Consider the following 13,896-nt stretch of genomic DNA (forward strand, 5'->3'; position numbering starts at 1 on the left):
GAAAAACATCAGAGTGCAATATGTCAAGCATCAGAGCTTCACAACTACATGCCTCAACAACTTGTTCATCTATTTGTATTGTGTCCTTCTCTAGGGACACGAGGTTCTGAAGTTTTAGATTGACATGGAGGGACTTTAACTACCAGGGGGATAACTGACCAGCCTGTTTAATTGACCAGCATAACTGACGCTTAACTGACCAGCATGCTTTTTAGGATTAAGATTAGGCGTATTGTGTACACTGATAGTTTCAGGTAGTGTTATCTACTCACCCTGTTATGAGAGATGTTCTGAATTGCATGACACAGTCTGTAGATATATGTACATCTATATTTGTGTTGGGCACTGAAGAGTACATGTTTATAGTACACACCCTGGTAATTCATGTAACTATGACTAGTTCCTGGATACCAAATAGTTGGCATGGATGCACTCGTGCGCCCAAAATGTACTCAAACTAAGTATTTTTAGATGTAATCATAGCTCCCAGACGTGTCTTTTAGAAATCCTGTAGGATAGAGATGACAGTTCCACTGCTCATTTCATTTGGCATCATTCAACTACAGGATTCTTTTTTTCCTGAACAAAATGTCATGATGAGGCACTGTACTTCTTAATATAGTGTCTGATTCAAAAGAAGAACTCTATATGAATCAATCATGAAAGAATACGCCACAAAATTCCCCCACCCCCCTGAATTTATGTTGCACATCGCTGTAGATGTTCTTGTTTTGACTAAGTGAAAACCACAGCAGACGGAACACAAAGAAACACAAACTTCGTTCTGCGCTGGCTGGCATATCACCTCAAGGAAATATTTAGCAAATACATACTACACAATGTGTTCTTTAATGTCTGAAACCAATAACATAATACATCCTTGTAACACATTGCAACAGGCATGACTTAATATGAGTTCACCTTGGCCAGATGAGGCTAAAGTGCAGATGTCAGGGGTTAGAGAGAGGAGTTAAAGAGGTCTGTACACATTAGTTCAACCCAAAACTCAGAAGAAAATTTCTGAATTTCCAGTAAGTTTGTCTTTTCAGATACACCTTATAGGCTAGACCAGCAAAGACTGTACATAGAGCTGCTGTTGTTCGAGAAGTCACTCACCTGGGGTGTAATCAATAGCGCACACAATAGCAAACAGTTGCAAACACTTTTATGCAAATTCAGGTAGGTTATTCCCCATTTCATTCCGTTTGCTTCTGTTTGGTTCCTAGTGAATATACCCCTGATCTGAAGACGCCTGGGTCTGTAAACAATGGTTTCCATTTCTCAGAGGGAACCCAACAATGTTTGTTTTTTCATGATAAATGTTCCGGTTACAAGTTCCTTTTGGTATAAGGTTTGACCATTTATCTTTAAAAAAAAAAATACTGTTATTATTTTAATTTTAATTGTATCATGAGTTGGACATATCTAGTTATTTAGTATACCCATGTTGATATGGCTTAGAAGGAATTTAGTCTACACCCCTTTATGTTGTTCACCCTGTGTGTTTGTATATGGGAGCTGTCATTGTCTTTAACCCCAGAAAAAGAGCTAGTTAGACGACCAGACGTTAACTCATACTTTCACTGTAACACAGGCAGGAAATGGAGTCTTTTATTATGTCATCTCACTGTGTCAAAAGCACAATAATTCTTTCTGGATCATCTTGAAGAGGATAGGTGAAAGTTAAAACTGAAGGCTCAAGGATATTGATGATTCTCTGTGTTGATAAAATATGTTTGGTGAAGAAATATATATGTATGACATCGATACACACCTATGTGTAATTACTGTACACAGTGCAGGCTCAGGCAGAGGAGGAGAAGAGTAGAGTGTGAGGGGGAGAGAGGGGAGGCTTGAACTGTATGTCTGCTAAATTTATCATGAGGCCTTTGGGAGCATTGAAATGAGAACAGTGGCCTATTACTGCTTAGAGAAGGTGTTTTATTGAGAATATGCCGACATGCCACCCCAGGGAAAGTGCTGGGGAGAAGAGTGTGGCCAGAGCCGAGATCACTGTGTGTGTGTGTGTGTGTGTGTGTGTGTGTGTGTGTGTGTGTGTGTGTGTGTGTGTGTGTGTGTGTGTGTGTGTCTTTGTCTGAGTGTGTCTTTGTCTGAGTGTGTCAGATAGAAAGTAAAGAGCCTTTTCTTCTTCTGCTTAATTATTCACTAAGATATGTATTGGAATTGTCACTTTTGACACTTGAGGTCTCCCAGTCAATTATTTATATAGGTCACCCAGCTTAACAAAGCTTGTTGTTAGTTATTAGCAGATCAGGGCAGTGGCTTGTTACTGTTTGTATGGACTGTGTTTATTTGTGTTCTGGAATGTACGTATTCCATGAGCATTCCTTCATCCTTAGCCAAGCTTTTATGGACATTGATGTGAACAGTTTTTATGGCCATGTTTGAATTTGTTGTGCTTGTTAACATGTTAATTAACTGAGTTATGTGTTAATCCTGACTAAAGGTTTGTTTTAATGTCTTAGTATTTGTGTCTGAAAGTATTTCATCCTTTTGATTCCTCTCAAACTGAACTGAATAGTTTTAAATAGTTTATTTTCAGATAGTACAGTCAGATTTGTCATGGTTTAAAAACTATTATTTCAAAAAGGAGCAAAAATGTATGTATAATAGTTTTTGGGGGTATTTTTATTTCTCTCCTTTCTCTCTCTCCTGTGCAGTTCATACATGTCCAGTAGAGGGCAGGGTCCTGTTTCCCCTTGTTCTCTTTTATATACTGGCTGTTGAACCATGTGATTCTATTAAGACAGCTAATTCTTATTATCGTGACTGAGTAGTAGTGATAGCACCAGAGGCAGGAGTAGTATCTCTTGTGTAGGGAAGTATTAGAACAACTGATATTAGTAATCAGAGGAAAAATCATGTATTTTGGTAGATCAATGCTTATTTTTACTAAAATATTGAAGATACCCTGGAAAAAGATGGATGTGGTATCTGGAAAAAATAGATGGGGTATCTGGAAAAAGATTGATGTGGTATCTGGAAAAAGATTGATGTGGTATCTGGAAAAAGAAAGAAATGATGTAGTTAATGGAAAAGCTGTTTCTTACACATCATTTTTTTTTTTTTAACACAAAAAAACATTTATATTAAAAAGTATTTATTTTAGACTGAAATGATTTTTTTATGGTATTGCCCAACATAAAAACTAAACAATAAAAATAAAAAAACATCAAAGCATCTCAATTGACGCTGTAAACAATTCCATTTACCAGAACAATAAAGTGTCTGATAGCAGGCTAGTTTCTTTCAGCTGGATAGCTGTGTTTACTTATCTGTTGTTTAATTAAAGGGCTTCTTTTCTTTTGGCATCCATTGTTTCAATAGGTCAAAGGGTTAACAGCCTTCAACTGTGTATTTTTTTTCAAAGGGGCCCCACACAAAGGCATGGGTTCACCTGCAGCTCAGCCTAAGGCTCCCTATTGTGTAGGCCATTTGAATTGATTATGTTTAGGGGGCTGGTTGTGATTGGTGGAGAAGGGTGTGGTTGATTGGATAGTTTTGTATCTTGTCAGCCAGGGAGCAACCTTGCACGTGCAATCTGTCTGTATCCCGAGGAAGCCTGGAGACGGCACAGAACAGCAGTGTCCGCCTGCCTCTCTGCCTGCCTCTTTGCCTTTCATTCTCTCTCTCTCGCTCCTCTCCGCTCCACTCCACACTGCACGGCCCAGATCTCTGTTTACCCTGCCAGCTAAATGGAGTTTGTCAGGTTTGTCAATATGATTGATTCTGCAATTTTGCCAGCTTTCTTGTATAAAACTTGACAATGTCATTTGTCCAGGGAAAAGATGGGGGCTTTTGTCTATCTGTTGTTGATGTTCTATCATTGTAATTGGTTAATTTTGTCATGCAGTTTGTTTAAGGAGAGAATGGATCCAGTTTTTAGTGTGTTCTGTAGATAGGGACAGAGTACAGGCTTTCCCTGAAGGCTGTTACACTACAAGTATTTTGTGATTTGTGTTTTTAAAGAAAGGCTATGTGTTGTTTAGATGTTTGTGTTTACCTGCTGATAGTTGCTGATGCCATTCAGATATAGTTTTCATTTGCTGAATTGTGCTTCAACAAATGAAATGTTCAAATGTTTTATTAATTATTTTGTGTATTTAGATTCACTTTACATTAAGTAACACTTTACATGAAGGTAACACTTTACATGAAGTTGCTCATATGCCAGTTTAGATATACTGTAGTTACGAATCTAGTCATATTTGTTTCTTTATTCTGACACTGTACTAACCAGATCATCAGGCTCTGGTACTACAGTATGTGTTGTTGAGATATGGAAAGTTCTAGGAAAGGCTGTGCTGCATGTTTGTATTTTAGCAGTGAAGTTGTTTATCACATATTATTATTTAATATATTCTGCATCCCAGTGTGTTACTAACAAGCACATGTAGCCCTCAGCTTCAGTAGGGCATGCTGTTATTGTTTACTGTTAGTTATACATGAGATATTCACAGTTTGTGTGTGTTTGTGAGCTGAGTGTGTGTGTGCCGGCTCCCACTCAGGCTATGGACAGTGTCCCTGTCAAGTGAAGGAGGCAGCGAGGTGATGGGGGGTTGATGCTCTCCTCACTCTGTCACTTGAAATTAAGGGAGAGGGAGGCACAACTCTATATTTGACACTGCCACTACGAAACCATTTTAGCCAGACTCAATCATTTGAAATGTCAGAACTGACATTTTTTCTGAACCATTTTTTTGTGTGCGTGCACACGCACGTGAACACATGCATACGTGGGTGTGCTTGCGCCTGCATGTAGTAAAGGGGGCGGAGAATGAAATGAGAGATAAAGTTGAACCTTTCTACACCAACTTCCCTCTCTTCCCTGGTGGTAGATTTGAACCCCATTAAACACCCCTTAGATATTAGACTGAAGACTGTCATTTACTTTGTGGTGCTGGTTTAACTTTTAATGTGAGAGAGCCTTCAGAGTCTTCCAAAACAACAACATTTTCAATTCATATATTAACACATGCTTAAAAAACAATAACATTTTCCTCACTTTTGAGGCTAATGTTTTCACCTTCTACCCCCTCTGCCATGTTTGTACTGAGCTCCAGACTGTGTCTGAACAGCCCCGGTGATGAGAGGGTGTGTCTGTACTGGTAGAGTTTAGAGAGAGAGGGTGAATTTGTCTGGCAGAAAGGGGCCGGTGGAGGTTAACATCAGATGTGAGGAAAATGAAGCCTAAACAGCCAGTGTGCACTGTAATGCTGTGCAGCTGCACTGGCTGGGCTGGGGGTGCCGTTTGGGAGAGCTGGAGTGCGAGCTGATTGGGATGACATTTTGTAATCAAAGTTGATTTATTGTTCATTAGTAGTGCATTAGCCCTTTCAGGCAGGGCCATTATTTGTGCAACGGCCTGTCAAGGCGAGAGGCTGCCAGCACCTGTCATTTCTAAACCATGACATAGGCAACCAGATATTACCCTGTACCCAGAGAAGCGGGCATGGTGGCAGCCGACAGCCAGCGAGAGCCCACAGCGCTCTGGGATATCCTTTACAGGAGTGGCCACTGCTTTGTAGTGTGGAGTGAGTGAGTGAGTGAGTGAGTGAGTGAGTGAGTGAGTGAGTGAGTGAGTGAGTGAGTGAGTGGGAATAGTTTACCGGTGATATAGAAAACCACCAGCTGCTCTCTGCTGTTCTCCTGACTCCTCGCTGGATTGAGGAACGTTTTGACATGAAAACAGCTTTTGTTGCCTTAGGTGTATTACTGCGCATTGCTCTTGGTCACGGTGTCTCTATATCAGATAGGTGGATTATGTCAACACAAAAGATGTTATCTATCTCTAAGTATAGAGATAGTATGTTAACAGTATGATTAGGCTACATGGTGTATAGACAGTGATATGGTGTAACAAAATAAAGCACTCTATATTTGCCACTTGTCCCGTCTTGCTCTGCTACTAGAAAGCATTATGTGATACTGTGTTAATTACTGCTGTGCTCCTCAAATAGCATAATATATGTTTTCTTTGTGGAAGTAGTTGTGGAATGATTCAGTAGACTGTATCCAGATATAAGTGGAGGCATATGTGTTGGATCTAGATTTATCTCTGGATGGTTTTCACACATTCTGTGATCCAGCTGCTGACTTCTCCCCTTTTTATTATTATGAATTGGCCACGTGGTTTTTCTGACTCACAAAAGACAACAGCACAAGCCATTTAAAAAAAGCCTACACAATGTGGCCCCTTGTCTGCCGTCATGGAAACAAGGATTAGGTTTGCATTGCTGGTGTGCAGAGTATGGAAACAATCTGCATGAGGATGTGTCAGGCATTGTCTTTGGGTACATTTTCATTTGAAGGGGATTTTAAAGGCTGTGATCTTAATTAAATCTCAACTGATCCAAATAATGCATCTGAAGGCACGCAGGGTTGCGTAATGGTGCTGAGCTGATAAACCATAAATCATGGGCACACGGAGGTACACAGGATGAGAAGAGGGGGTAGCACCCACTGGGTCTGGGACAAGGTGAATGGGCTGGTGAATGGTGCTATTGTAGGCACTAGAGTTGTCATCTCCTGTTTTAATTTTGTGTCTCAACCTAGCGTGGTAAGTGCTTGAAAGGTCAGAAAGAGTGACAAGATATGTTATCAGTGAAAATGGAATGGAAAGCATCATTTAAAAAAAAATGTATTATCAAAAGTATGTTGGATTTCAGGGCTTAGAGTTTTTGAAGAAGTAGTTTTTTTATCACTCACTTTGAAACATAAGTCATATACTTGTATACAGGTGTATAGTGTCCACATTTTATTATCACATCATTTTAGTGCAATCTCTATCAGTGAATACAGTGGAACATAAAGACAAACTGAAAGAAATCATCCTTTTATTCAGCAATATGCTCTTACTACAGCCAACTGCAGGAAATGGCCCCCAAGTGTGTGTGTGTGTGTGTCAGGGTGGGGGCCATGCGCTGGGCACCTGCAGTGGCGGCTGCCCAGAGTGTGGGAAAGAGATGACACCAAGCAGCTCTACTGTTATTGTTGGGGTGAGAGGCTCGCTCACTTCCCCGTGTAGTTTGTTTGTTTTACGGAACGCTGGCCCAGCTTTGCTGAAAACTTGTTTGTTTGTGGTTTAAAAGTTAATTAAAATGCAATCTTGAGTTTTGTTTTTACAGTTGTTGCGTATCGTTTCAATCCCCCCGCAGAATATATATAGCAAATGGGCAGAAAATATGACTGTGATTATCCAGTTTATCTGAACTGTAAACTTTTTTATAGCAGCTTGAATTTGGATGACAGAGAGGAATTAGTGAGAGCTTAGCCAAACCAGGAAGGTAACGTTACCTCTGTCTCCTTGTGTTCTTTGTCATGCATGTTTTAGTCTGGGAAGCCAAACCAGGAAGGTAACGTTACCTCTGTCTCCTTGTGTTCTTTGTCATGCATGTTTTAGTCTGGGAAACCAAACCAGGAAGGTAACGTTACCTCTGTCTCCTTGTGTTCTTTGTCATGCATGTTTTAGTCTGGGAAGCCAAACCAGGAAGGTAACGTTACCTCTGTCTCCTTGTGTTCTTTGTCATGCATGTTTTAGTCTGGGAAGCCAAACCAGGAAGGTAACGTTACCTCTGTCTCCTTGTGTTCTTTGTCATGCATGTTTTAGTCTGGGACTACATACATTGGTTATTGTGAAATTATTACTATTATTATGATTATTGCTATTATTATAATTGTTTGATAGTAATACACACAAATACACCAACAATACAATATAAGAAACAGTCTTTGGTTGACCCTTTTTTTTCCATCAGAGAAAACATGCTTGACATATTCTCTAAACCGCTATCCACCTTCAATATTTCAATAAACCTGAACGATGAGGAATGAGTAATACATTCCGATCTTGTCGAAGACTAATTATGTTCATGCATCACTTCAATACAATGCCTCCCGTGAAATCCTCCTTTCGGAGACATTTTCATGCTCCAGATTATACGCTATTCAAGACGGAGCGCCGTTACTATTCAAATGTCTCAGGCCAAGGTAAACCAACAGCATCAAACAGGCTGGCCTCTGATTTCTCAAGGGCTTGTTATTTTCTACTTCTCCATTCTATTTGATGTCCTTACAAAACAAGATCACACCAGGGAGAAAGATATAAAAATTACATTTTTTTTTGCTTCTTCATCTAACCTGGTCCTTCATGGCTAGTTTAATATCAGCGATGGTCTCATTGAAGTTGGCTTGTTTTTCGTTTTTCTATTCTCCTTAATTGCTCCTGTATCAACGGGAGGGAAGGGAGGGAGGCTAGCTTCATGTCTCATGCCTGGGTCTGCTTTCCCTCTCTCTCTCTCTCTCTCTCTCTCTCTCTCTCTCTCTCTCTCTCTCTCTCTCTCTGTCTCTCTCTCTCTCTCTGTCTCTCTCTCTCTCTCTCTCTGTCTCTCTCTCACCACGCTTTGACCTTTGGCTTCTGGGGGAACGCTGGTTGAAGAGCGTCTTCATTAAGTGTGAATCAGTGAATTCCCGACGTCGTCAGATGTGTGGCCGATGTTTCCTCATTAGAATATAATTTCCATGCTTGTTCTCGGTGGTGACGCACAAAGAGAAGTTGGCGTAGTGTACTTTAAAGGCAGCAGAGGCTCCCATCACTGTGTGCTGTGGCCTACCTTCACTCTGAACACGCTCCTGCTCAGTTCTCCAGGCAGCACGGCATCAGATGCTGCCTGGTACACTAACCTCTCTCAGACAAAGAAAAATACGATGTTTGAGGATAAAGTGTAGTAAATATATGCTATTTTTGCCATGTGGCTAGCCTGTTGTTAGTTCAGCTGTCATTTTAATAATGACAGATACATGAGCTATTACTGCTGTATTTGCATTGTACTGTGACAATTCAAACTGTCACAGTTTGCATACTTGATTACAAATATTATTATAATTGTTTTTATATCGTTGTAATTACGTACTGTACAACCATGCGCTACAATTTATTGAGCACACATACTGTATGGACTTTAAGTGCCTGTGTGTGACTGTTTGAGTTTTTGCATGCTTATGTGCATGAGTGTGTGATTGTGTTACTCACACTGCAGCTGTGTGAGAATGTTCCAGGTTTGAATGTTTATATACGCGAGGCACCTGGAGAGTACCACACCTTACTGAAATCCATAAACGTCAGCTGTTTCTGGCATGCCCAGAATGTCTTCTTTTTCACACCCACATATTGGTGTACAAGTAGCTGCTCAAAGAAACTCTCCTAGTATTAGTTCTCTGTGAATTATCCAGACCGACAGAGAATTCTCCCTCAGACTCTCTTCAGATGTACATATATTTCTGTGCATCATCTGGAGTCGTGATGTTAACCAGAAATAACTGAGTATGCCATATGGAGAGCGTTCTAAATGGAGAGTGTGTTTGTGTTAAATAGGCATGATACACCAGCCAGGGGCCACATTCTTTTGTTAAAGTGCTCCTTCCCCTCAATAGCCCCCTGTCTCAGTCAGATTTTCACTCATTCAACACACTGGATTAAATGGTAGTAGTTATAATGATCAATAGGTAAGAACCGTACAATCCTTCTTGCTGCTAATGACCTCAGTAGTAATGTGTAATAAAATGTGGGCTGTAATAGCCGCTTGCCGGGGCTCAGCCTGCCGTCTCTTGGTGTCTAGGGGTAGTTACAGTGGACCAGACCCCCCTTCCATGACAAAGAAAGGTGTGAGGCTGCTTGAACCAGAGGATGTGCTGCTGAAGGTGTAAAAATAATGAAATTAATTGAATGAAATTCCAATCCAATTTGTAATGAAATTGTCAGTTATTAAGTGTGAAATGGTATAAAATATTGTGTTAATTCTGTTTTTCTACACTGGATCTCTATGTTAGACTCTATAAAACATGTACTATCAAAGATGCATAATACAAATGGTTAACTACATGTGAAAATAACGCTGGTTACATTTACTGCCCTAACATGACAATAAAAGTAGAGCATGTCAAATCTAAAGTAGATAGTTTCACTAATGTAATGTAATGTAAAGCATAAAAGAAGAGCCATTATTGTTTATCCTTGGTGTGTGAGGTAATTGTTAGTGGTGCTGAAGCAGTTCTATATCTATCGCATCACATAAAGGACTTGTACTGTAGCGAGACATGTTGCCCGGTTGACCTTCAAAATAGTTGATCAAAATTAGTGATGCTGAGAAGGACATCAGGACATCAGTGCATAATGACTGTGAAATTAGGAACGGGACCTTGGCTATGCAAATGACAGGACAAGCCATGTGAAAAAGTCAAGATTGGCTGCATATTAAGACATAATACAGGAGGAATTCATATAGCATTTTCATCCTCTCGTCGCCTCCCACTGAAAATGAGAAATGTTAAGTGCGTTGGGTCCTGGGTGGTGCGTGACCTCCTCGAGTTTCCCCTACAGGAGGACAAAACACCTCTAATCTCGCAGCGCGGAGCAGCTCTCAATGAGCTTTACAGAGAGCGTCAGCGCCACCGCGTCCTGTTTGACGCTACTACCCTTTCCAGTGCCGTGAGAGTACAAGCTGCTCATTATGACCAATTTAGTTTTGGTTTTCTGTTCTAGTGAGGGAAATGAATCAGGTGAAATGCATGCAGCGTGTACCAGAGAACGCCTCTCCTGCTAGATAGATTGGAAACAGCTAAATGACATTCAGAGATGCATGGACATTTCAAAGGGCCGTCATTAGCTATGAGGTCACAGTACAGTTTGGGTAACCTTAGTGAAGACTGACTGTCAGCCCTAATGTCCGCTCTATCAGCCGGCGACATCAGCCTCAGAAACGCAGAGCACGGGTTTACCACACATACACACACACACCACGACATGTTAACACTTGCAAATGTGAGACGGCTATCAAGTACATCTCAGTAGCTGTTTGTCACTAATATGTCAGTGAAACGGGCTTTTAATGGTATGGCACATCACAGCAGTGAGTGGCAGCATCCAGACACTCTGAGAAGCCACAAAGCCGCCGAAGCAATTAAGGCAGCCTGACAACTGTGGGGAACTGTGGGGTTCTTTCAGTGTCATAACAAATCACTTGTTTTGAAGAGTCATCCACTCACACCTTTCTGTTGGAGTTAGTTAGGGGCCTGTGTCAGTATGTGTGTCCTCCTCCTGTCATGGCGCCACAGCTTTATTTGTACATTAAATAAATTGCCGTTGACAATATTCTAATGAAATGACATGGTTTATGTACACAGGTTCGTTGTAGCCTACAGTGTGTGGCCTATCTTTGCATTTGCTGGTGTAGTAGCAGATCACCTCAACAGAAACAATCAAACCTTGGACAGCCTGTTAGTGTTAGGTTGTGTGTCTGTCAGGACAGCCTGTTAGTGTTAGGTTGTGTGTCTGTCAGGACAGCCTGTTAGTGTTAGGTTGTGTGTGTCTGTCAGGACAGCCTGTTAGTGTTAGGTTGTGTGTGTCTGTCTGGACAGGGCTGTTGTGCTGAAGGTCGGGGGGGCTGTTGTTGAGTTTCCACAGGCTTACTGCAGGCCATCCCCTGTCATTACTCCTGTGTCTAGTATCGTGTCATTACTGCCAGGGAGTGTAGCATCTCTTGCTGTGATGACACTCCAGGTGATTTCTCCAGTACAGACCAGAGGGGTTGAGGGGCTATCCTGGGCTCTCATTTCAGTGGCTGTTATAGTGTGTGTAACTCCTGACAAGTGGTCTGGTTGAGCTGCTGTAGTCTATACTGTCTCTGCTTGTTGTCCTCCAGCTCACTTTCTTTGCTGTGGTCATATAGTCCTATAAAGCATGTATCCTGGCTATGTCAGTCTTATACTACACCACTGTCTCAGTAGACCAGGTTAGTGACTTCTCTGCTCTCTCTCTCTCTCTCTCTCTCTCTCTCTCTCTCTCTCTCTCTCTCTCTCTCTCTCTCAGGTTCCAGTGTCAGTGGCTATGATGACACCCCAGGTAATAACGCCTCAGCAGATGCAGCAGATCCTCCAGCAGCAGGTCCTGAGCCCTCAGCAGCTCCAGGTGCTCCTGCAGCAGCAACAGGCCCTCATGTTACAACAGGTAAACACACGGGACATTCATACTGTACATAAAACACATCAACATCCTCACACCAACCACCATACTGTGCACTGGTGTTCCTTCTGAACATGAGACTGTATCAAATAGAGAACAGCCAGAGTGCTGAAAGTATCCCCGCGGCCCACTGCTGAGTTTAGCTTGGCCCTGATGGATTGATTGGTTGGTGAGCTGTCACTCAGATGTAGCTCCCATGTCTTTTGCAGCAGCAACTCCAAGAGTTCTACAAGAAGCAGCAGGAACAGCTCCACCTCCAGCTCCTCCAGCAGCAACATGCGGGCAAGCAGAGTAAAGAGGTAGGCTCACTATGATGACATCATCACCTCCACTGCCGCCATGCATGCCATCGCTTTACTCAACTCATATGTTGCCCCAGCGGTACGATCCTCAGCCAGCCAAGCCCAGAGCTCAGAGCAGAGTGTGGAAGGCATGTCTTCTCTCCCTCTCACCATCTGCTCAGAGGCTGTGGTTTTTAAGAAGAAAAAAAGAGAGAGAATCAAGTGCAATTCTGCTTCTGATTAGCATGTCAGGCACGATGGGTAAATACCAGTAATAACTGAATAAACCAGGAATACTGATGATCCCTCTTCTTCCAGGGGCTGGGGCTCGTAATGCTTCTCAGGCAATCAAATAAATAACTACATTTTGTGCTCTTTAATTGTTTGTTCTCTCCAGTAAACAAGTGTCTTACAACATAGAGAGTGCCCTTCACCCCCTTGTAGGAAATACTGAAAGGAAGGAAAAAGAAAGGCAGAAATCTGAGAGGCTTGCTTGGTAATTAACATGCAAATGGAACAGGCAGAGAAGGTGTGTAATTGTGAGATATCAGTACGCTCCCAGCTTTGTTGTGTTGCCCACGCTCTCCTTTTTCCCTTCTCCCCTTCCCTTCCCCCAGTTCAGCCGGACTGGCTCATCAGCAGCGGCTCAATGCGTGTTAGTGACTCACGGATACAGGCATCACTCTAGACAAATAAATTATTATTGTGCGGTCAAAAGAAGTTTAAAGACAATCAGGGAATTTTCTATCTGAGAGCCACATTTGGGGAGGGTTGGGAAAAAAAGCATATAAATGAAGCCAAATGTTAAAAACACATTCACACACATGCTCTCTCTCTCGCACACACACACACACACACACACACACACACACACACACACACACACACACACACACACACACACACACACACACACACACACACACACACACTGTTAAAGCTACCGACTTCAAAGTCCCATTTCTCTAATTAATGAACTGCAAGCTTCAGTTTGGACAAGCTGTGGTGTGATGCTCCCATAAATCAACGTGACAGCAGAGCTCCTCGGCCTCAGATAGGTCCTGTCACCAAGTGGCATCTGATGTAAACACGACTGGAGCTGGGGGTTTTGAGAGGGAGGGGGGTACTAGTCAGAAGGAGGTGCAATTGATCAGCTGAACGGAGATCTTTTGAAGTGTATTATGTATGATCACAGGAAATAGATGCAGCCTCGAGAGGCTCTCCTTCTGCTCTCCGTTGTGTTGCTTTTTTCCCCCTTTTTTTTGCATTTCTAGCTGCTACAACCATCAAAAGACAGAATAAGAATCACGCAGCAACTCCCCTGTGGCAGGCAGACAATAACCCCCTGTTGTTGCTTTGTGCCTCTTTTATTTTAAAGACATCAAAATGTAGTTTTTCAAAGATCTTTAACTTTATATTTGAAGCTTGACAATAAAGGGCTGCCACTGCCACTCTTTATCCTTGTCAGGAACAGTTTTTTTCTCTCATGCCACTTCGTGTTAACCTCTTATTTGGTCTATTGGTCCGGGGGTTTTAATGTCTTCGCGCTGGGAGAGCACAGGAGCTGCTGTCAGC

At 42.0% G+C, this 13,896-nt stretch overlaps 1 protein-coding gene across 9 annotated transcripts in view; it reads left to right on the top strand.

The window, feature by feature from the left end:
- Positions 1–13,896, top strand: part of LOC115207551 (forkhead box protein P1-B) — a 241,771-nt gene that overhangs the window by 177,475 nt on the left and 50,400 nt on the right. For 6 of the 9 annotated variants that reach the window (XM_029774727.1, XM_029774728.1, XM_029774722.1 and 3 more), the window contains 2 exons: positions 11,888–12,025; positions 12,250–12,339. In XM_029774727.1, coding sequence (XP_029630587.1) covers positions 11,888–12,025; positions 12,250–12,339 — 228 coding nt within the window. Of the gene's footprint in view, positions 1–3,563; positions 3,731–11,887; positions 12,026–12,249; positions 12,340–13,896 lie in introns of those variants that run through there. The other 3 variants (XM_029774729.1, XM_029774726.1, XM_029774730.1) reach the window with 2 other exon arrangements.

Source organism: Salmo trutta, chromosome 14 (genome assembly GCF_901001165.1).
Source record: "Salmo trutta chromosome 14, fSalTru1.1, whole genome shotgun sequence".
Taxonomy (NCBI): domain Eukaryota; kingdom Metazoa; phylum Chordata; class Actinopteri; order Salmoniformes; family Salmonidae; genus Salmo; species Salmo trutta.